The sequence below is a fragment of the Podarcis liolepis genome (genome assembly GCF_965112155.1).
Source record: "Podarcis liolepis genome assembly, chromosome: 8".
Taxonomy (NCBI): domain Eukaryota; kingdom Metazoa; phylum Chordata; class Lepidosauria; order Squamata; family Lacertidae; genus Podarcis; species Podarcis liolepis.
In genome coordinates, this window is record NC_139560.1 from 65,274,392 (window position 1) to 65,298,751 (window position 24,360).

Sequence of the window (24,360 nt, forward strand, 5' to 3'; positions counted from 1 at the left end):
AAAATCATATAAAGAAGGAATGATTCTTCAACAACAGCTTCGTTGGACTGGTCATGTTGTGCAGATGCCTGATTATCGTCTTCCAAAGCAACTACTCTATTCCAAGCTTAAAAATGGAAAGCGTAATGCTTTCAACAAAAGAGGTTTAAAGCCTCTCTCAAGGCAAATCTTTAAAAAATGTAGTATAAACACCGACAACTGGGAAGCACTGGCCTGCGAGCGCTCCAGTTGGAGAACATCCTTTACAAAGGTGTCATGGGCTTTGAAGATGCTCAAACTCAGCACGAAAAGGAGGAATGTGCTAAGAGGAAGGCACGCTTGGCAAATCCACACCATGATCAACTCCCGCCCGGAAACCAATGTCCCCACTGTGGAAGGACGTGTGGGTCCAGAATTGGCCTCCACAGTCACTTACAGACTCATTGTTAAAACCGTGTTTATGGAAGATAATTTTACTTGGCTACGAGTGATCGCCAAAGAAGAAGAAAAAGCAGGTGGGAGGACTTTGGTAATCTTTCATAATATGGTGCCCTTTGTGAGGCTTGGATCTTCTCAATCATGTATCTTCTCAGTTTTGCACCCCCTCGGCTCAGCAACCTGTCCAGGAGAACTGCCCTCCATCAGGTGCTGAGTCCTATTGTGTCAGGGGCTGGCTGGATGAGGAAGAGTGGTGAGAGCTGTCTGTCCAAGAGGGCACAGAAGACAACAACTTAGATCCCGGATCCTGATGGTGGGACACAGAAAAGCAGTCTGCAGAAGAGATGAGCTGGGAGATGCTAGAAGCAGGGGGTTTGAGCGATCCGGAATTGGCCTCCACAGTGAAGAAGAAGAAGAAGAAGAAGAAGAAGAGCTAACTGAATCAAAAAACCATTTAAAGAAGGACTTGGAAAGAGGCAGAGGGGGCAGAGGTCCACTTCAGGCAGGAGTGAGGGAGATAGGATCTGTATATTCCCTCTCCTTTCCTTTGAAAGTTGACGTCCCATTCAGAAAGGCTGTGACTCACTGGTGAAGCAACTGTGGTTCGATCTCTGGCATCTTCAGATGGGGGGGGGGCACCCCTATCGGAGACCCTTGAGAGCAGCTGTCATTCAGTGTAGACAACACTGAGCTAGACGCACGGATGACTCAGTGTAAGGCAGCTTCCTATGTTCCTAGAATCTTGCAGGGTAGAATTATCCAGTGTTTTTGCTAACCGCTAAGGTAGTATTTAACCTTGGAAGAGAAAAGCTGTAGTCTCAAGGATGCAAGGGAAAAAAGCTAATGCTATTCTAGGCTGCATCAACAGAAGTCTAGTGTCACGATCAAGGGAAGCAATAATCCCACTCTATTCTGCCTTGGTCAGACCACCCTAGGAATACTGTGTGCTGTTCTGGGAGGCACAGTTTAAGAAGGATGTTGACAAGCTGCAATATGTGCAGAGGAGGGCAACCAAGATGATCAAGGGTCTGGAAGCCAAGCCTGATGAGGAACGGTTGGGTATATTTAGCCTGAATAAGAATCATAGAATTGTAGAGTTGAAAGGGGCCACAATGCTCATCTGATCCAACCCCCTACAGTGCAGGAATCTTTTGCCCAATGTGGAGCTCGAACCCACAATCCTGAGATTAAGTGTCTCATGCTCTGTTGACTGGGTGATCCACAGGGAATGAGAGGAGATATGATGTTGTTGTTTAGTCGTTTAGTCGTGTCCGACTCTTCGTGACCCCATGGACCAGAGCACGCCAGGCACTCCTGTCTTCCACTGCCTCCCACAGTTTGGTCATGCTGGTAGCTTCGAGAACACCATCCAACCATCTCGTCCTCTGTTGTCCCCTGTCCTTGTGCCCTCCATCTTTCCCAACATCAGGGTCTTTTCCAGGGAGTCTTCTCTTCTCATGAGGTGGCCAAAGTATTGGAGCCTCAGCTTCAGGATCTGTCCTTCCAGTGAGCACTCAGGGCTGATTTCCTTCAGAATGGATAGGTTTGATCTTCTTGCAGTCCATGGGACTCTCAAGAGTCTCTTCCAGCACCATAATTCAAAAGCATCAATTCTTCGGCGATCAGCGTTCTTTATGGTCCAGCTCTCACTTCTGTACATCACTACTGGGAAAACCATAGCTTTTACTATACGGACCTTTGTTGGCAAGGAGATATGATAGCCATCTTCAGATACCTAAGGGCTGTCACGGGGAAGATGGGTTCAAGCTTGCCCTGATCTGGAGGGTAGGGACCAAGCCAATGGATTCAAATTGCAAGAAAGGCGATTCCAAGCTGTTTGACAACAGAATGTGTTCTCTCATAAGGTGGTGGACTCTCCTTCCTTGAAGGTTTCTAAGCAGAGTTTGGATGGCCAGCATGGTGCGCTTTGGTTGAGATTCCTGCACTGCAGGGTGTTAGAATGGATGATGCTCAGGGTCTCTTCTAATTCTACAATTCTATGATTCTGTGTGGGGAGAAAAGCAAAGCAAAATAATATTCTGGTCATATTTCACATTGGATCTGCTGCGGTTTTGTTTGTTGGCCATTTGTTATCATCCAAAGAAGATTGGAAAGGGGAAAGGGAGGACATATTTTGTATTCAATAAAGAAAAGCCTGTTCCCAAAACAGTCTCTCTCCAGATTAAAGAGGAAGGAAAGCATACCAGATGGTAAGAGGCTTGAGTCTGGAGTTTACATCTCAGTCTGCAGTACAATCCTTTGTTGCAGAAGATGAGTCATACTTTAAGTGCACTTCCTGATGGGTTAGGAGAAGGAGGGCAGCAGAGACAGGGAACGGATAGAAAACTTAACAATAAATGTGCTTTTACTAAGCTCAGAATAGGCAGAAGAACCATCCTTCTGCTCAAGTGTTGTGTCTGAGTGAAGATAATGAGAATATGCTTAAAACCAAAAATAACAGACGGTTTAGTTTCATCTTGCACAGCCAGGTTAGTGTGACAAAGTGAGCAAAATCTTTTAGAGGTTCCCAGAATAAAGTTTCTGGCTTTAAAATGCTGTACCTGATTAAAGAAGTTCTCCATTATTTTTGCACAAAACACTGGCGTGTAAGGTACAAGAGCCCTTTCATTCTCTCTCCTCCCCCCTCTCTTTTCCTCCCATTGAAAATCTGTTACCAAAGGCTGTCATTTCTTGGCAAAATTCAGTTCAAGACAAACAGAATTGCAGCCTCCCACGCTAATTGGATACTGAGAAGTTTGCAATCCCCATCGTAACGGTTTCTGTCACAGTTGAGGAATCAAAAGTCAAATGTTTCTTGTTATGCATATGCGTCCCACTTCCAAGTGGGGAGATATTCCAAAGGTACAGTGCTCATCCAGGATTCAGTTTCTTTGGAAGAAGGTCACTGGAATTATTTACACACATTATATAGAATCATAGGATGGTAGAGTTGGAAGTTCCATGGACTGCAAGAAGATCAAACGCATCCATTCTGAAGGAAATCAGCCCTGAGTGCTCACTGGAAGGACAGATCCTGAAGCTGAGGCTCCAAGACTTTGGCCACCTCATGAGAAGAGAAGACTCCCTGGAAAAGACCCTGATGTTGGGAAAGATGGAGGGCACAAGGAGAAGGGGACGACAGAGGACGAGATGGTTGGACAGTGTTCTCGAAGCTACCAGCATGAGTTTGACCAAACTGCGGGAGGCAGTGGAAGACAGGAGTGCCTGGCGTGCTCTGGTCCATAGGGTCACGAAGAGTCGGACACGACTGAACGACTAAACAACAACAACAACAGAGTTGGAAGGGAACCCAAGGATCATCTAGTCCAACCCCCAGCAATGCAGGAATATGCATCTGTCCCTTACGGGGATCGAACTTGCAACCTTGACTTTATCAACACCATGCTCTAACCAACTGAGACAACCAGACTGACCCAAAGAAGATTGAAATACCATATACAGCCAGCAGGAGTCAGTGTTCTCATGTAGTCGCCCACCCAACCTTTTGCTCTTGTTGATTCTGCTTAGCAAACAAAGCACTTCTGGGTTATTGCCACCAGAGCTATACGTGGGAATAAGTGAGAGGTTCAACAGATCCCACTTATCAGTTCAATTTCTCTATGGGGGGGCAGGGGGCAGTATTGTACCCTAAAATATGCTTTCAACTCTCCAAGCTCAGTTTTGGGTGTCTGATTGGGCCTGTCCTGTGATTCAGTTTGGCCCAGTTGGTAATTTTAGACCATGGGCTTAATGATCTTATCGGGAGGTAGGGTTATTTAAATACCAATTGCTTCACTTATTTTAACTGTGGTCATACACCCCCTCAATTTTTTCCCTTGCAGACTCTTCAAGGATGTTTATATCACTGACATCTTACAGCTAGAAAGACCATAAGACGCTTTCTGTCTGAGAACAATTGGAATTTACCAGTGATTTCTAAAGAGGCTGTTTATCCAAGAGATGGCCCATAAATTTCCTTTCGCTAAGGCTTAATCCATAAAGCAGAGATGCTTACAGTAAATTTGTATCGGTGTGTTCCTTTGTGGGGGGAAATATTTATGTCTCCTTTTCCTCAAATAACATTTGATTTGTGATCTCATTTGTTAGGTAGGCACACATTTCTTTCTGGAATTAGTCCTCATATATTGACGTTTCCCCTTTTCCTTTCTTCTTCCATAGAAATCATGCGATCTAATGGATTTTGTTTAGCCAACACTGAAACAATAGTCATTGATCACAGTATACCAAACGGGAAAGAAAAGCACTTAGATGTCGATTCGGCAGAACATTTGTAAGTATACATGGTATTTGAATGAATATTTCCACCCGTAAACATAAATGCCCATTCTCAACATCATATTTGTGTCATCCCAGGGTTGATCAAGAAACAAAATGTTAGATGAAGATGTTTAATAATAATAATAATAATAAATAATAATTTTTTATTTATATCCCGCCCTCCCCAGCCAAAGCCGGGCTCAGAGCGGCTAACAACAGTAAAATGATAAAATATTCTAAAATCATTTCATTATAAAATTAATTCCAATCAGATTAATGGTTTGATGAAATATATCGCCTCTTTCCCATGCCCCACCCCAAACAGTATCTAAGTTTGGGGTGAGAGTTTACTGTGGACCAGTGCCTCCCATACTACCAAGAGCAGCATAATCTGGAGGAAAAGTAGACTGGAGATACAAGTCTGAGAACTAATATTGAGGTGGAAGATGACATGGAGGGAACAATATTAGGGCTAGGCGATATATCGTCCAAAACTGGTTTGAAGTCCATATTGTGATAGCGGTTTCATAAATTTTGACCTGGCAATATATTGCGAATCATCATGTGTGTGTCTGTGTGCTATGCAGAAATCACAAGGTGGGGAAAACTGTGAAGCCAGCCAATGCCTCTACAAAACTCCATTCTTATTTCAGACATTGTGATATATCAGCAGTGCTTTTTTAAAAATGGGGTACGCAAGGGTACGCAGTACTGGCACCTCTTTTTTGTTGTTGTTAAAAAGTGTGGGACTTACTGTAACAACTTCATGGTGAGTTCCGGCACCTATTTTTCAAGGGAAAAAGCACTGTACACCAGTATATCGCAATGTTTAGCTGATGATATAACACAATTTTGAAAACCAGCTCCATCCTTATTTCAGACATTGTGATATATCAGTATATCATGATGTTTAGCTGGCGATATAGCACCATGTTGAAAACCAGGCATCACCCAGCCCTGCTGTTTGCCTCTACATAAAAAGGTAAAGGTAAAGGTACCCCGTTCCATCCTTATTTCAGACATTGTGATATATCGATATATAGCGATGTTTAGCTGGTGCTATAGTGCAATATTGAAAAGCAGGTATCACCCTGTGTTAGACAATATGTTTTTCCATTCTACCAATATTGGGTTGAATGTAAAAGCATGAGGGAGGAATTGAATGGGGGCAGACATTAGAGAGGAGAGTTGAATCAGAGCTAGGGGCAGGTAGTGAGAGGAGACAGCATGAATCAAGAAATGAAATTCTATACGCCTTTACCTAGTTCAATATAATTTGGACACCCATCCCAGTGGCAGAGCTCTGAAACGCCAGTCTTTATCCCATTACCACGGCAACATGATGAGGCTGAGAATCCAAAGACTTGAATTTATTTGGGCATTCATAAGAAATTTAGATTTACAAGCAATGAGTCGCTTGTAGATCCGAATCTCCTGTATAAATTATCATACAAAGTGGGACTCCTTTGACTTAGCGTTTTCCATTATAATGTGTGGCAGAGAGTCATTACGGATTGAATGTACCAGTCCAGCACAAGAACACTCCTTTAGCTTTTATATCAGCACAACTGCTCCCTTGCAGCAACAGATTCCAATTGTGTGATCAATTTTATGTTGTCTTTTCTTTGAATATATATATATTTATGTTGTGAACTTCCCTTCAATTGCTTGGGATTGTGTATTGAACCTTAAGAAAAACCCAGCCCAATCATGCTGGTGAATGGGCTGTTCACACACAAACAAACAAACAAACAAACAAACAAACAACACACACTCTTAATACAGCTACTTTGAGTCAGGCAGGTGGTTATTATATTACTAATGCTGAATCACAGTTGGCATTAGTATAGTACTGAAAACACTCTTTTTCTTTTCTTTCTCCCCTCCACTGCAAATATTGTTTTCTATGTTGCTTTAATGATAGGAGAAGAGTTTACAGATAGCAACCAAACCAAACTTTTAAATGCTGTCTTCATAGGCAACTATGTTGACAATCTTCACTGCAGAAGATCCCTGGGAAATTCTGTTCTGGCAGGTAACTGATGAGTCACCTCAAGTAGTGTTAATTAGCTTCAGATAACAGTATCTTCAAGAACTTAAATATTTGCAGTGTAAAAACTGAACTCTTCATATGTCAAGACAGAAGAGAAAGGAGGAGGAAAGAAAAGATTGAAAACCAAAACGATTACAATAAAATGGATCGACAGTTGGTTTGCAGCATTTTTGGACTAGATCTAGTGGTTCCAGTCTTCAGATCCTTGCACACAGCAGTGGCCTGTCTTAACAGCATCAGTGGCGTAGCGTGGGTTGTCAGCACCCGGGGCAAGGCAAGTAATTTGCGCCCCCTAACCCGTGGATTTGCGCCCCCTAACCCTAACCCTGGTGCAGCCGCCCCCCCTGCACCCCCCACGCTACGCCACTGAACAGCATGCAAGGATCTCATTGTGTACATACCCTAATCTGAGTGGCCAGCTATTCCATAGGGATCTTGCAACACTTGTGCAATCATACCCCACACAGCTAAATCCTCCACTGGTTCTCTTGCTCATACTAATGAATGTCAGGAGCAGAAGCAGAAGTCACACTGGATGAGCTTCAGTGGGAGCTTGCTTATGCACATAGAATATATAGTAGGGACGCGGTTGGCACTGTGGTCTAAACCACTGAGCCTCTTAGGCTTGCTGGCCAGAAGGTTGGCAGTTCAAATCCCCACGGTGTTTCCGTGAGCTCTGGTTTCCATCACAGTGTCCTGTTGTGCCAGAAGCAGTTTAGTCCTGCTGGCCACATGACCCAGAAAGCTGTCTGTGGACAAACACCGGCTCCCTCGGCCTGAAAGTGAGATGAGCACTGCAACCCCATAGTCGCCTTTGACTGGACTTCACCGCCCAAGGGTCCTTTTCCTTTTGGGACACAGGTGGTGCTGTGGGTTAAACCACAGAGCCTAGGACTTGCCAATCAAAAGGTCAGCGGTTCGAATCCACGCAATGGAGTGAGCTCCCGTTGCTCAGTCCCTGCTCCTGCCAACCTAGCAGTTCGAAAGCACGTCAAAGTGCAAGTAGATAAATAGGTACCGCTCTGGCAGGAAGGTAAATGGCGTTTTCGTGCACTGCTCTGGTTCATCAGAAGCGGCTTAGTCATGCTGGCCACATGACCCAGAAGCTGTACGCCGGCTCCCTCAGGCAATAAAGCTAGATGAGCGCCGGAACCCCAGAGTCGGTCACAACTGGACCTAATGGTCAGGGGTCCCTTTACCTTAACCTTACCTATATAGTCTTGCAAGATGATTGAGGCAGCAGGGGGGATTGGTTTAAATTTCAATTAAACAGGAAGCAGACAAATATTTCCAACATCCTTCAGAAGGAGGTGTTTCTGATTCAGTAGGTGGCAGTCTCTCCTCTTGAGTTTTCATGCATGTGGAACATTAGATTGGCTTGATTGTTGCAGCCTTCCGGGTGTTTTAATCGCTGCAGTTATATTAGTTCAGAAGAACGGCTGAAGTGATCCAGCCATACTATAAAGTATTTATAGCTCAGCCCCTTCTCATGCCTAGCAAGATGTTCTAAGAGTGTCTTGTTAGCCTCAAAGAAGCAAGTCTTAGATTGCAAGGACCATGACACTGCGATGACAAATGACTTAGCAAGAGAGAGGCAGAGAATGCAAACATCTTTCATCTAGTTTAGCTAAAATGTAAAGCTCATTTCATGGGACGTGGGTGGCGCTGTGGGTTAAACCACAGAGCCTTTTGGGCTTGCCAATCAGAAGGAGGTCGGAGGTTCGAATCCCCGCCACGGGGTGAGCTCCCGTTGCTCGATCCCAGCTCCTGCCAACCTAGCAGTTCGAAAGCACGTCAAAGTGCAAGTAGATAAATAGGTACCGCTCTGGCGGGAAGGTAAACAGCGTTTCCGTGCGCTGCTCTGGTTTGCCAGAAGCGGCTTAGTCATGCTGGCCACATGACCCGGAAGCTGTATGCCGGCTCCCTCAGCCAATAAAGTGAGATGAGCGCCGCAACCCCAGAGTCGGCCACGACTGGACCTAGGTCAGGGGTCCCTTTACCTTTACCTTTTAAAGCTCATTTGTTCATGACTAAAATGAGGGGTAGTTTCCTAGACACTGAATACAAGGTCATGTTTTCTGTGGCGGTTATTTTTCTCAAATAATGCCCACAAATGTTGCAAATTCACGAGGAAGAGATCATGTAAGGCCACCAACAACAGGCCTGAAGCACAACTGAACATTCTGTCCTCTCACCAGCTTAGGAGAAATGTGTGGCACTGCAGCCAATATTAACCTGGGCATTTAGTGGAGTTTTCACATGATCTATTCGGAACAAGTGAACTTTAATTCAGGATACCACGTGACTGTCAACAATGTCTGTGGTTTCTTGAACTCAGCCTGAAATGAAGGCCAGTTCGTATAGTGCACAGAATGGAACTACACCAGGAATGAAGTGTCTGCTTCCAAATATGCCAACTCAGCTTACTACACTCCCATCAAGCCACTTTGGGTAGCTATGCAGTTGTTTAAAGTAGAAGATGGGTGAGTTACAAGCCCCCAGTAGGTGGCCAGCCACATGCTTCGTCAGATGCCAAGCTCAGCCCAGATCCCATCAACATTTTCCATCCACATTAATTTTTAGTCATGTTAACTGTCAGTGGGTGACCTCACAGGAATCAAAATGGAAGAAACAGGAGATTTTTACCATCTTAGCTGTAGCTAAGAGGAGGGACTGTATTCAACCGAGTTCTGGTCAAGAGTTGACCCATTGAAAGTAACGAACCTTATTTTGCTGTGCCAATTAATGTCAATGGGCCTGCTTTGAGTCGGGCTAGCATTGAATATCAGCTTGGATTTCTTTCTGCACTGCTTGGTATGTGCTAAGTAAAAAGGCCTTTGGAGAAGCTGTCAAAGGCTCTCAGAGTGAAGATGTGGGCATTCGTTGCAAAAACCATGGCCATAGCACTTTCCAGTTAACTTCCTTTCTTCATCCTCCAATCCAAGTTATAATAAAATGAAGCATCATGACTATTTGACATGACCCTATTTGGTGATCCAGAGAGAAAAATGCTTGTTTTCAATCGGGGTGCAGGATTTTGGTCTGTTGGTTATATAGTTATTAGGAAGCTTTCGGTGACATGGGAAATGGTGGCCTGTGGACGTTTTGAGTGTAGACTCTGAAGCCTAGTGGGCTTGCCATAACCAAGAGGTATGACTTGAGCATAATTTGCATACCAAGTTGTGCCAGAACCTCTGGTAGCCCTTCAAGCCTTTTCAGCTACTAGATCTGAATGCAGTCAATTCAAACCATTGTTTTGCTTGAGCAAAATAATATGGAGCCTGAACAAAGAATGTCTGGGGACAACAAAGAAAACTCGGCATGTCCCAATCATTATCTCCCCTGCGAAAGGCTTTTAGCACCATGTTGATGGCTTTTGAGCACTGTGATTAGGAAAACAAAACCATATATCAAGGGTCAGCAAACTTTTTCAGCAGGGGGCCGGTCCACTGTCCCTCAGACCTTGTGGGGGGCCGCACTATATATATTGGGGGGGGGGTGAACAAATTCCTATGCCCCACCAATAACCCAGAGATGCATTTTAAATAAAAGGACACATTCTACTCATGTAAAAACACGGGGCCGGATTTAGAAGGCAATTGGGCTGGATCCGGTCCCTGGGCCTTAGTTTGCCTACCCATGCCATATATTATCCCTGGTTGGAGGCCCATGGTGCTTTTTGTCAAGGGCATCTGCTGCTTCTCAGGAGCTTAATTTCTGTTTCCTTATGTGCATTCCATCCCAAGTCACATTTCCCCTTTTTAATACAGTAGCATGACCAAGCAGGAATGATGTGAACTCCTTGTTTTGTCTCATTCTAGGTTTGAAAATGTTGGCGAATTTACCTCCGAGCTCGAGGGCAGCGATGACCCAGCAGCATATGTCACCAACTTGTCGTACTACCATCTGGTTCCGTTTGAAACCGATATTTTGGACTAAGAGTGCCAAACAAACTTTGTGGCTGACATCAGAGGGGCGTCTTTAAGCATGGCGTTCACCGTCCCATAGTTTTGCATTTGTCTTGAGATGCAAGGCAGAAAGGGGCTCGCTACATCTGTCTTGATACTGGCACCTCTGCGTGGTCCCTGGAGGCAGCTTGTGAAGATGCCGTTCTATTCTAATGGACAAAGAGACATTAGTTTTGCCAAAGGGAATGAAGCAAAGACACCTGGAGCATCATAGGCCAAGGAACTATGCCATGCAGCAAAATCAGCAGCAACCACGCTGTTGACAAATCATTGGTGAATGTGCAAAAATCAGTGGCGCCGGTTCTTACTGATATACGGTAGAACTTGCAAAGACCATCCACATTTCTCCTCCCTCGAACTCCCTCTTACCAGAAGTACATTCTTAACCTTTTCCAATGAAAGACCTCCTGTGTTCAGTTTTCATTCCTCAGAGTGACAACTTCTAACAAGTGTCATGGTAGTTCATTCATTGAAAGATGCCTTATGTCATGCGTGCCTGCAGGAAATAAGCACATAAGTGGATTGCTTAATTTAACTTATTCTAAGCCTGTGGTTTTATTTAATCATCCGAGGGCCTGTCTTTTTCACTTGAAATAATAATTAATAATAAAAATAATTATAAAGGAAACAAGCAAGTTGCATCCCAAGTTGGGGGAAAGGGAAAGAAATGCACAATTTTTTAAAAAAAATGTTTTTAACTGTACCTGAATTTTGGATGGGTCTGCTAGAAATGCTGTTAGGATTTCTCCCATCTTGGAACCCGGAAATCTTTGCCGTTCTCACTATTACAGGGTTTCCACTAGAATTGTCAGCTGGCTCTCTAGGGCATGAATGAGGATCTTGTGGCCCATCATATATTTGTGGACTACAACTTCTATCCATCATCCCTGACCAGTGTCCATGCCAACTGGGACTGATGGGAGTCAGATGTTCCTTTATGGCCCCCATTATTCTTACTTCTCATGCATTCAGAAATAAGCTTCATCCATCTACATGTGGACATTTTAAAGCTGTGCTACATCAACAGGTGCACCCTTATAAAAATCCACTAGCCCATGTTGACTCTAGCCCTCCCCCTCTGTTTGCCTTCTGGGGTTGGAAGCTTGACCAAAATAGCTCTACAGCAGGCAGAGTTTTGGCCCTGAAAGAGCTTCCATGCACAGCTATTAAGAAAACAAGTGCAATTCTGGAGGTCCTTGAAAGTGACAGCCACATTGTCCCTTCTGCTTGCCACTGGCTTGGGGGAAAGCGTAAACAACTCTCGCATTCCCTGAAGGAGGACATGGCACAGAGACAAGTTCTGTAGGCCTGAATGGCATGGATGAGGAGGGGGAACTGGTTCTGTGGTGACAGTAGTGGGCTCTGTTAACATGAAGCATTTGAGGTAACAGCAGAAGCAGGCCTCAAAGCCTTTTAACTACTGAATGGTGCTGTGTTAAGCTTGGTTTTGGCTCCAGCTCATAGGGTGGCAAAGCACCTGTTCTCGCAGCTTATTCAACCACATACTGTGATGAAGCTGCTTAATAAAGGCACATCTAAACTATAAGCCTCAACTGGTTTAATTGCCATTCCTTCTACTCAGGGGGAATATGAAGAACTGTATTTCTGTGAGCCATGCTCTAGCAGAGTATTATCAACACCCACTGAAAATTATAGTTCCCAGAGGAAGGGGAAATGGTGGTTAAACTGAGATAAAACTGATAGAGGTGTTTAGTGGAATTGCCAGAAGTTGTGTGTAGGAAATGAAGAACAGAATACATTCCAAGTTCCTTGCTCCATTTGTTTCCCCCCAAGCTTTGAAGAATATGGTACATCATTGCCCCTTTCTCCTGTGAACCTTTCAGTATTCTTTTGTATAATGATTGTAAAACAAAATTTGCTAATGTAAATAGTAATAAATTATTGAGAACCCACCTCTTTTGCAAGAGATGTTTCCAATATATTTTAATGAAATAAAATATTACTCATTGTACGTGTAACACCTGGTGTTGAGCAGTGATCTTAAGGTATTTGGCGTATGAAACTGCCATATGCTGTTGGTCCATCTAGTTTGATACTTCCTGCTCTGAATGGGAGTAGCTTTCTAAAGGACAGAATGGCTGTGAGGAACAAGGCAAACACAGCACTCTCCAATGCAGAGCAGCAGCATGGGAGCGTCACATCATTGTGGCACCAAGCAGGACCCCATTAACACAGAGAACTGAAGCGACAACACATTGTCTTGGAAGAAAGATGGGATTTTGAGGTTACCATGTATTGAAGAGGAGTTGCTTATTTCTGTAACGTGGTTTACCTTCAGTGTTCGTTTGGTTGTCCAACACTCTTCCTGGATCACTAGACAGTTGGACCATGGCTTGCACTTGCCACATGCCCTTATTCAATATAGGGGACCTGCAGCTTTCTAGATGGTGCTAGACTCCAACTCCCATCAGCCCTGGCCAGGAAGGCTGCAGCTGATGGGAATGGCAGTCTAACAACCCTGAAAGGCCAACTAAGTTAGTTCTTGGTATGAGCTTTCGTGTGCATGCACACTTCTTCAGATACACACTTCTTCACACGAAAGCTCATACCAAGAACTAACTTAGTTGGTCTTTAAGGTGCTACTGGAAGGAATTTTTTTTATTTTGGCTATGGCCGACCAACACGGCTACCTATCTGTAACCCTGAAAGGGTCGCAGATTCCTTGTCCCTGTACTACACAATTTTATCCTCACAAGGTACGCTACACAAAGAAATAGTGATTGGCTCTTTGGCTGAGCAGGGCTTAATGCCTGGGTCTCCCAGGTCTAAGTACATCACAGTGTATTTGCTTGGTGGGAGAGAAATCTAAAAATGATCCCTTGAGAACCCAGAGCTATTTCTTTACTGGGACTGACAGAGCAACTGCACTGCTGTTGCTTTTTCTCTGCTTCCATCAATGCCACTGTGATGTCATTAATACCCAAAGGGAAATCCTGCTCTTAATACCAAATGTTGAGATGGATTAACTGTACTGTCTTTGGTGAAGCAATCTGGGGATTGCCCTCAAGCTCTTTCTAGTACAGAGCTAACCAATTGTAACCTATAAAGTGATCATTTATGTCAATTCTTGCTGTTAGTTAGGTTACATAATTAAGTGTTATGTCCAGATGACGAGTCAAATCATGTTACTAAATTCCAGCTCTTTAAGGGGCTGGGGGGGGGGGACGATGACTTGTCACAGTCTTAATAAAACTACACACTGCTTAATTTTTGCTTCAATTGTAGAAATTGAAAGTTTTATTTCTGCTGACTTGCAAGGACAGAGACTTGAACGTGGAAAAAAATGCAATCACTGGAGATGGAAACAAAGGCACAGAGAGCTAAATACTTCTTCAGTTTTAATATTGACTAGAATTTGGAATTATGCAATAAAGGGGATTGGCAGTAGGTTCAAGACAACAAAAGGAGATATATATTTTTCTCCGCACAGCATAGAAATAACTGATGGAATTTAAGCAAATATGAGATGTGTATTATAAGCTAACAGTAATAATAATAATAATAATAATAATAATAATAATAATAATAATAATAATAATAATTTATTATTTATACCCCGCCCATCTGGCTGGGTTTCCCCAGCCACTCTGGGTGGCTTCCAAAAGAATATTGAAATACTATGATACATCAAACATTAAAAGCTTCCCTAAACAGGGCTGCCTTCAGATGTCTTCTAAAAGTCTGGTAGTTGTTGTTCTCTTTGACATCTGGTGGGAGGGCGTTCCACAGGGAGGGCGCCACTACCGAGAAGGCCCTCTGCCTGGTTCCCTGTAACTTGGCTTCTCGCAGTGAGGGAACCGCCAGAAGGCCCTCGGTGCTGGACCTCAGTGTCCGGGTAGAACGATGGAGGTGGAGACGCTCCTTCAGGTATACTGGACCGAGGCCGTTTAGGCAGCTGGCTACTGTTGTTGTTTAGTCATTTAGTTGTGTCCGACTCTTTGTGACCCCATGGACCAGAGCACGCCAGGCACTTCTGTCTTCCACTGCCTCCCGCAATTTGGTCAAACTCATGTTGGTAGCTTTGAGAACACTGTCCAACCATCTCGTCCTCTGTCGTCCCCTTCTCCTTGTGCTCTCCATCTTTCCCAACATCAGGGTCTTTTCCAGGGAGTCTTCTCTTCTCATGAGGTGGCCAAAGTATTGGAGCCTCAGCTTCACAATCTGTCCTTCCAGTGAGCACTCAGGACAGATCCATTCCTTAAGAATGGATAGGTTTGATCTTCTTGCAGTCCATGGGACTCTCAAGAGTCTCCTCCAGCACCATAATTCAAAAGCATCAATTCTTCGGCGATCAGCCTTCTTTATGGTCCAGCTCTCACTTCCATACATCACTACTGGGGAAACCATAGCTTTTACTATACGGACCTTTGTTGGCAAGGTGATGTCTCTGCTTATTAAGATGCTGTCTAGGTTGGCTGGCTACTATTAGCAATATAATCACAACACTTTTGACTAATCCAGTGAGGCAGGGATTATCTTTTACGTACCTTTGTGCCAGAGATTGTCCAAGTATGTTGGCTGCTGTGTTTGTTTTAAAAGGCTTTCCGTAGTCGGTGCCAGCAAAGTAATTATCAAATCATCCTGTAAAAGCTGCTCCTTTACTTGAGTGCTTAACATACGTTGTGGTAATAACTCTTGGTCATCTTAAGAATCTCTTTTTATTGTGGTCTATTCATGTTGCGGTTTCATTTGAGCCCCTGGAGTAAAATCCATTGTTGTTTCCCATTTAGGTTTTCAGAACCCAAACACATTCCTCTCTGCAACATACAGAAATCAGTGTATGACAGCTTGGCATCTGCCATCATTTTTACACAAGGTCATTACTGTACTTGATGTCATATTTTTTAAAAAACACAACCCACCCAAGACTCCTATTTCCAAAGAAATGGCTCAAAAGATGAATTTAGCTGTGCTAGATGCTATGGCTGCTTTCTGAAGCTGATAACAGCATGAAGTAATAATAATTTCCTGGAAACAAACCATTTGCTTTTGTCTCACTGAAATGGCACCAGAATGGCACCAGGTGCATCACATCAGTATCATTGCAGCCTCACTGCATACATTTCCTTGCAAAACAAAATAATATCAGTAAAACCCTTTGAGGGAGTGATTCCTTGGCTCCCTTTAACGGTCAGTTTGAACTGCTTTAGACAGAGCCACATCTATGTGTTTAAGGAATGCATTTTACATCAATATAATTGCCGTCAGATTCTTAAGTTGCGCTCACTGACCAAAGCATGTAACCTACAAAATGGGAGCTCTGTTACCATATTGTCAGGAAAGCTCTACTCATTGTCTGGACTAAATACAAGGACTTATTTGAAAGTAAGACCCCGAGGTGGTTATCACCGGTGGAGGCTAAGGCTATAAAATTACGTAATATGGAGAGTGGCTGGTTGAAATATGGTGAGATAATTGAAAGAGATGGTGATACTTGGAGGTTGCAGAGTTTTGAAAAATTGAAAGGAAAGGTGCGAGACTGGTTTCACTATGCCCAAATTTTAGAGACTTTCAAAAAAGACAAAAAAATTGGTTTCCAGGTGGAAAAATCAAAACTAGAGACAGAATTACTTGAACCTAAGACGAAAGTGCTTTCAAGAATGTATAACTTGCTGCTTAAGTGGAACACTCAAGATGAGATAGTTAAATCAGCTATGATAAAATGGGCACAAGACATTGGGCACAACATTATGTCTGAAGACTGGGAAAGGTTGTGGACCACCGGTATGAAATTCACGGCATGTAGTGCCTTAAAGGAAAACATTATGAAAATGGTATACAGGTGGTACATGACCCCAGTCAAACTTGCAAAGATATATCATTTGTCTGACAATAAATGTTGGAAATGTAAGGAGGCTGAAGGAACTTTTTTTCACCTCTGGTGGACATGCCCGAGGGTGAAGGCTTTTTGGGAAATGATCTATAACGAGTTGAAAAAGGTGTTTAAATACACCTTTTACAAGAAACCAGAGGCCTTCCTCCTGGGCATTGTGGGCCAGAGAGTGTTAAAAAAAGATAGAACTTTCTTTTTATATGCAACTACAGCAGCAAGAATTCTTATAGCCAAATACTGGAAGGCACAGGAATTACCCACGCTGGAAGAATGGCATTCGCAGCTGATCGGCTACATGGAATTAGCTGAAATGACAGGCAGAATCCGAGATCTGGGAGAAGACGCAGTGGAAGAGGACTGGAAAAAATTTAAGGACTATTTACAAAAACATTATAAGTTATATGAATGTTGAGAATTTGCTAAGTGTTCTGGAAAAACATGCTTCAGTATTGAAATTGGTAAACGTTGGAAATTAAGTTAAGATTTAGAAATGCATAAATTCTGGACTATATAACTAAATGAAAACACAAAAACATTTGAAATAAGGTATTAATTTGCTGTTTATTTTTATTGTAAAGAAAACAGGGGATGGAGGACGTGGGGAAGTCTGGTTGATTATGAAAATTGATGTGAAAAAGTGAACTTCTTTTTTTCTTTCTATAATTTCTTTTCTTTTCTGTAAAACCGCTTTTGTTGTGCTATTGATGATGTATTTTTTTACCCTGGAAAAAAGCAATAAAAAATTATTATAAAAAAAAAACAAAAAAACAAAATGGGAGCTCTGTTCATGAGGACCTGCAAACAGCATTCACTGAACACATGGATAACAGGGTGGGATTTTGCCTGCTAGATCTACCTCAAATCTCTCTGTGCTCACAGAAAGCGCCAAGGAAACTCTGTATTGCACAGCTAAATATACAGAGGCTTTGGAGCATGATTTGCGACCCACGCACAACCTGGGCCTCCAGGTGTGCACTTTTTACATGCACAGAGAAGTCCTTCATTCCTCCTGCTAGATATGCAAAGGTGGGCCAAGAAGCATGATGGATCCCTGCCCCGATGTGTTTGATGAGCGTGGTTTGAAGGTGTCAATAGGCTAGTGTGTCGATCAGTCAAGCACCTCTTTATGGCCAGTATTACCAAGATCCATTCAACATTGTTGAAAACCCACCTGCCATTTTCATCGTTCCAGAAAGAAGCAATTGCACAAAGTCTGAAGTCCGAAGGTGAAACTGCCTCCTATTAGAGAGAGGTTTGGAAAACTGCATCTCTCTTTCTCTTGATATAATATTCTCTCGCTTTCACAATAAGGCTGTATTCGAAGAACTAAGTCAGCATTCTATCATCTTCTCAGTTTTTAATATGGCACAAACCAGCAACGAAAAAATATAAAGTGTACCCTCTTTGGGGAACACCAATTACATGTAAAGATTGTGGACTCACACCTTAGAGAGTTAAAGGTTCTTAAGTGCTTCCATAGTCCAACATTTGCTGGAAAGAAATAATCACTGTGCTTATCTTGTATCCCCCCATCTTTATTGAAAGTTCAAAAAGTACATAGTTATATGTGCATTAAACATGGTGAGATGTAAATAAAAGAGGGAAAAAGGGGGGAAAGGAACAGCACCCGTATATAAGGGAAAATAAAGAGGGAGGGAGGAAAACCCAAAACTGTATATTTTACAAGGTTGTTATTGTACTTCACCAGATCTTAACCTATTACAGTACAGTGGTACCTTGGGTTACAGACGCTTCATGTTACAGACACTTCAGGTTACAGACTCTGCTAACCCAGAAATAGTACCTCAGGTTAAGAGCTTTGCTTCAGGATAAGAACAGAAATCACATGGTGGCGGCGCAGCGGCAGCGGGAGGCCCCATTAGCTAAAGTGGTGCTTCAGGTTAAGAACAGTTTCAGGTTAAGAACGGACCTCCAGAACGAATTAAGTTCTTAACCCGAGGTACCATTGTATTTGTAAGAATGGATTCCAAATACCATTGAATTTGTCCATGGCAAGTCTGCATTTATATGCAAGTTGTTCATATGTTGCAAGTTTGTATAAGTCGTCAATCCAATAGTCGAAGGGAGCCACATTTTTATTTTCCCAGTTCATCAGTATCAGTCTTTTTGCTGTAGTAAGGGCATGGAGAGTCCATTCGTATTGTCCTTTTGTAAGTTTCCATGTGCTGGGTATATAATTCAAGAGAATATTTTGCTCCGTAAATGTAAGGTGGTTCTGCACTGTTCTGTTGATAGTTTCAGTTACCTTCTGCCAAAAATCTTCCGATACAGGACAATGTTTTTTTAATCTTGTATTTTCTTTCTGCTTATATGTATTGCACCTTTCGATCTAGAAAAATCCCCAAACCAGTTTACATAACAGAATGAAATCTGATCACATCAGGACTCCTTCTACTCCTTTACAATACATAGGATCACTCCAGGCTAGCATATCCTCTCTGGGTTATTCTTAGATCCTTGTGGCTTTCCCCAGTGCCTTCCATCCTATCTCACTCCCTCAAAGGCTGGCAAATAATTGTCCTGCTGAATGATCCCTCCTCGCTTTCCCTGAAGATGGGAGGACTTTTCACTGCCCAAGGGCAGAGAGGAAGAACCCAGGTGCAACAACAGGTGCCTTGGGTGACATGCTGAGCAATGTTCTTCAAGCTTCTGATGTCTGGATGCTTGCTCCTTCTTCCTGCCACTGCCAGGACCAGACAGTCCAACCACCTAGAAGGTGCTGCCAAGTACGTTTAAGCATTGCACAGCATTGCCACAGATGGTATCTTTGCATTTCATGGCTGTTTTGCCCCACAATTTACAATGCCACCCCTCCCCTCTACACCCAGATGTGCATATATCTGCCAACCGAGGACAACACTTCATGCGTCTGATGAAATTGGCTCGAATCCACAAATGGCCATGCCGTAATAAATCTCTCTTGATAGCACAACATAATTCTCCACTGATTTGGCACAAGGCATGTATCTCCGGTCTTTCGCAGAATGGACAGGACTGCAGGAGAAAGAGAGTTGGGTCAAGAATCTGTGAGTCGAGATTCTATCTCCAGATGGTGGAGCGAGCTCAGTTGGCAGAGTACAAGATTTTTAATCTCATGGTTGTGGGTGCAAGCCCCATGTTGGGTGAAAGATTCCTGAATTGCAGGAGGTTGGACTAGATGATCCTCATGGTCCCTTCCAACTCTACAATTCTATGACTGTATGAGACATAATTGATCTGTTTAGTGTGTATGGATTTTAGTCAACGTACATGCAAAAAGTCAACACCAAAATTTGATAATATTGAAGGGAATACAGTGGTACCTCAGGTTAAGTACTTAATTCGTTCTGGAGGTCCACCTGAAACTGTTCTTAACCTGAAGCACCACTTTGGCTAATGGGGCCTCCTGATGCTGCCACGCCGCCGGAACCTGATTTCTGTTCTCATCTTGAAGCAAAGTTCTTAACTTGAAGCACTGTTTCTGGGTTAGCGGAGTCTGTAACCTGAAGCGTATGTAACCTGAAGCGTATGTAACCTGAGGTACCACTGTATGTAGTGCCAGCAATTTCTGCCAGAAAAAACACTTATGGACATTCAGCCCTGCTGAACACAATGGGACTTACTTCCAAGTAAACATCCTTAGGATTGCATTGCTAGTATTCCCCTTAGTATTGCATTGTTAGTTGTGTGTTTTAGCAAAGGGAATATATGTTTGTTACTCTGCATCTTACAAGCTGCTCCTGAATATTTTCCCCACTGAGGCTCCCTTAGCATTCAGAATAAAAATTGCACCGGGGGGGGGGGGGAATTAGGAGCTTGCTATTACAAAGTGAATGTCCTCAGGGTTGCTCCCTACCCTAGTGAGCCTTTTGAAGGATGTGCTGATGCGCATATGTATGTATATATATATATATATATATATGCAGGTTTTGGTGTCTTCGGGTGTCTTCCCGTGTAAGAGTTGGGGTGTCTAGGCGACGTTTCGACGAGGTCTCACTCGTCATCTTCAGGCTGGTGCTTTCGGCTTCTTGTTACTGGAACAGAGCAGGATCTCAGTGTTTGAGTTCCTATAAATACTGTTGAGGGGGTGTGGTGTATAGCCTCCAACGTTCTGGGCAGAGAGGAAGTTCCCAGGTTAGTGTGCCTTTTCTTCTTTTGTTCCTTAATTACTTGAGGGATATCTTGAGTGATTTCTTGAGTGATATTCTGAGTACCACTTAGGTGGGTCATTAAGTGTGGATTAGTTGCTAAAGCTTTCGTGTCTTGACCTCTTGAGCTTGTGAAGAGTTTTTCTGAGAAGATGGCTGTACTGCACTTAGTTGTGCTCTGGCTTGGCTTTGTGTATAGGGGCGAGCTGTGGTTTTGTGCCCTGTGCCAGCCAGATCTGTGTAGGGATTGCAGGGGGGTGCAGCATCCGGAGGTGCCACTATGGTTTGGCTACTGGATGGTGTCTGTAATTTATCTGTGGAGAGGGTCTGGGTTTGGGTCTGGTGTGGTTGATTGGTGATGGCGTTCTGTGTGCCTCTGGTTCTGGTGTCGGTTTTTGTGGGGAGGGCTAATTTCCAGATGTCTGGCAGGCGGGACGTGTCGTCACGCTTGTTCATGTTGTGAGGGTGTTTCTCTATCTCGATGGCTTCCATGATTATTCTCTTGTGGTGATGTTCCATGTTAAAGAGCAATTTGGAATCTGCAAAATTAATTTCGTGTCCTGTTTCTTTCATGTGTTGGAAAAGAGAGGAAGTTTTTTCTTCTTTTTTGACGGCATTCTTGTGTTCTGCGATACGTGCATTTATTCGTCTGTTTGTTTGTCCAATGTACGTGGCTGGGCAGACTTTGCAGGGTATTTCATAGACCCCTTGGTTTTCCAACTGGATTTTATCTTTGGGGTTTCTGAGGATATTGGCTATTTTTTGGTTGGTGCAAAAGGCTGTTTTGATATTGTGTTTATGGAGGATTTTGCTAATTTTATCTGTAGTGCCCTTGATATAAGGAAGGAGGGCCATGCCATTGTTTTCTTCTGTGTCTTGGTTTTTGGGGGGTGTTTCTTTTTGGATTAGCTTCGTAACCCTGTTTTGCTGGTATCCATTGGCGATTAACACATTTGAGAGATTCTGTAACTCAGTTGTCAAGTGGTCTTTGTCAGCCAGGCGTTTGGTTCTGGAGATGAGAGTCTTGGCTACGGAGTTTATTTGTGCAGGGTGGTGGTGTGATTGTGCATGTAAGTAGCGGTTGGTGTGTGTTTTTTTCCGGTAGATAGTGTGTCCTAGGGAGCCATCAGGTTTTTTGTAGATTAGGACGTCAAGGAAGGGAAGTTGGTTGTTGGCACAAAACCACAGCTCGCCCCTATACACGAAGCCAAGCCAGAGCACAACTAAGTGCAGTACAGCCATCTTCTCAGAAAAACTCTTCACAAGCTCAAGAGGTCAAGACACGAAAGCTTTAGCAACTAATCCACACTTAATGACCCACCTAAGTGGTACTCAGAATATCACTCAAGAAATCACTCAAGATATCCCTCAAGTAATTAAGGAACAAAAGAAGAAAAGGCACACTAACCTGGGAACTTCCTCTCTGCCCAGAACGTTGGAGGCTATACACCACACCCCCTCAACAGTATTTATAGGAACTCAAACACTGAGATCCTGCTCTGTTCCAGTAACAAGAAGCCGAAAGCACCAGCCTGAAGATGACGAGTGAGACCTCGTCGAAACGTCGCCTAGACACCCCAACTCTTACACGGGAAGACACCCGAAGACACCAAAACCTGCATTCCTGTACCCGTGAAAATCTACGAAAGCATATATATATATGTATATATATATATATATATATATATGCTTTCGTAGATTTTCACGGGTACAGGTGATATATATATATATATATATATATATATAGGCAGTTACATGCAAGAACAAGAATGTAATAAATTAGTGCAGTCCTAAGTAAATAAGCAGCAACTGACGAGCAACATTTGGGTTGAGTTTTTCTCTTTTCCAGCAGTTACCCGCAAGCTTTCCCTTGCTTTCTTGCTGAGTCAGTATTCTTCTCTAACTGAACTGTAAGTAGGTCTGGTGTGGAAGAAGGATCTAAGTAACCCGAAGGACTAATTTTGCAAGCAGGCCTGAGCAAATACATTTTGTTGTTGACAGCCTGAGGTAGGCAAAATCCCCCCCCCCCCCGCTTCTCTGGTACCACACAGAGATGTTGACTGCAATGTGAGTTGAATCTTAATTCCAGCACGGGTGGCACCTCATCTTCCATGGCACCTAAGGGCAGCAGGGTTATTTTGAGAGGCACATGGAAGGTTACATGGCATTAGGGGTATGGCATTACACTGGCCATAAAATTTGGTTTGGCTCCTGGCACTTCAGGAAATACCTTGCCTTGGCCTGAAGTACTTCAGAAGCTTCAGCTTGGAGTCAGAGCCTGATTCAGAAAACAAGAACAACTAGGTGTCCTTCCCACCACCACACACAAATTTCACTACCAGGAGTAGTTTAAAAATAGCTACATCTTCTTTTCTTGTTTGACAGAGGTGGGTGAAATTGGCATGTATTGTAGCTCCTGTCAAATCACAGGCAAATACATGCAGGCATCGGAGCCAACTCCTCGGGGCCAAGATCGCTTTGGTACCTCCAATAAAATATTTGTGGGGGCTGCCCCCTCAAGGAGGTCATTTTCAGCTGAAAATTATAAGCACTCTTCCTTTTGGCAGGTGAACTCCCCCCCCCCATTCTTGCATAATGAGCTGCCCCTGTCACAATTCTCTCTTCTAACCAGGTGGCCTTTAAGACCCAGAGAAAACAGACAGAAGAGAGATGCCACAAACAGTTATGCCTACCTGGAAGGGAATGATGGGTCTGGAAGAAACAAATATTGTAAGAGGAGGTTTGGTTAATTTGCCCCACCTTGGGTTGTGCTATGCAGAGTTTATAAGAGCATCTCACGAGCTGTTTGTATCACTTTTAGGATCTGGGGCTGTGCTGCCAGTTCCCAAGTGTTTTCTCAATTTTTTGATATCTACCACAATGACGTTTGATTCCCTGATGCTTAGCAATCTGCAACACCATGAATGAAAAATGAAAGAAGTGTAGGCAGCAGGGGTCAAGACATTAGTTATGAAACGAAAATCGCAGCAGGCAGTCTGGTTATTATTGTGAAAAGATGTTAGCGGGGAGAAAACAAAACCTCCAGGATGACTACAGATGTTCCAGGAGTACATAATGAACTTGCTGTGTGTTCTGTATTCACCCCAAGCTGTTCGAAATGTTGACTTGGAGAACGATCATATATTCTGTTCCAATGAGCCAAACTGTGTCTCTCTCTGTGTGTGTACAGAGAAATCTATAGCTCAATGAGCCAACAAGGAACTGCGAAATAACTCTAAATCTGTGACAAACTCTGGAGATGGGACTATTACACTGGCAACACTGCATTATGCAGGTCCATACACATCATGCGCCATCGATTTGGATTAGCTTGACTTCTCACTGGTGACGGAAGGTGGAAATGTGGTATACAAGCTCATCTCCAGATTATTAGGCATACAAGTGCAATTCTCTCCAGGTCTGGAAACAAAGTCGGTGGCTTGTCAGACATGCACATTTGGATAAGGCTCCATCAGGGAAGGGCTGAGGAAATGAAAACAGCCTCAACATACGGAAGATTTTCTATAGCAATATGATGCAATGTATAATGACAGTTTTTCTTTCCAAGTCTGGCAATTTAGTTTTAATTGTGCCCTGGGGAAGTCTTAAGGAGCAACGGACGCATGATGGCAAGGTGCTCTA

General features: G+C 43.4%; 1 protein-coding gene and 1 long non-coding RNA gene across 3 annotated transcripts in view; one reads left to right on the top strand and one right to left on the bottom strand.

Moving 5' to 3' along the window:
* The window catches only part of PXDC1 (PX domain containing 1), a 38,731-nt gene extending 26,036 nt beyond the window's left edge, over positions 1 to 12,695 (top strand). The window contains exons 4-5 of one of the 2 annotated variants that reach the window (XR_014529635.1): positions 4,597 to 4,824; positions 4,968 to 6,837. Coding sequence is in view for 1 of the 2 variants with exons in the window: in XM_083519739.1 (XP_083375865.1) it covers positions 4,597 to 4,708; positions 10,570 to 10,687 (230 nt within the window). In the remaining variant the exon portion in view is untranslated. Of the gene's footprint in view, positions 1 to 4,596; positions 4,825 to 4,967; positions 6,838 to 10,569 lie in introns of those variants that run through there. The other variant, XM_083519739.1, reaches the window with a different exon arrangement.
* Positions 1 to 24,360, bottom strand: part of LOC310714528 — a 332,545-nt gene that overhangs the window by 40,398 nt on the left and 267,787 nt on the right. The window lies entirely within an intron of this gene.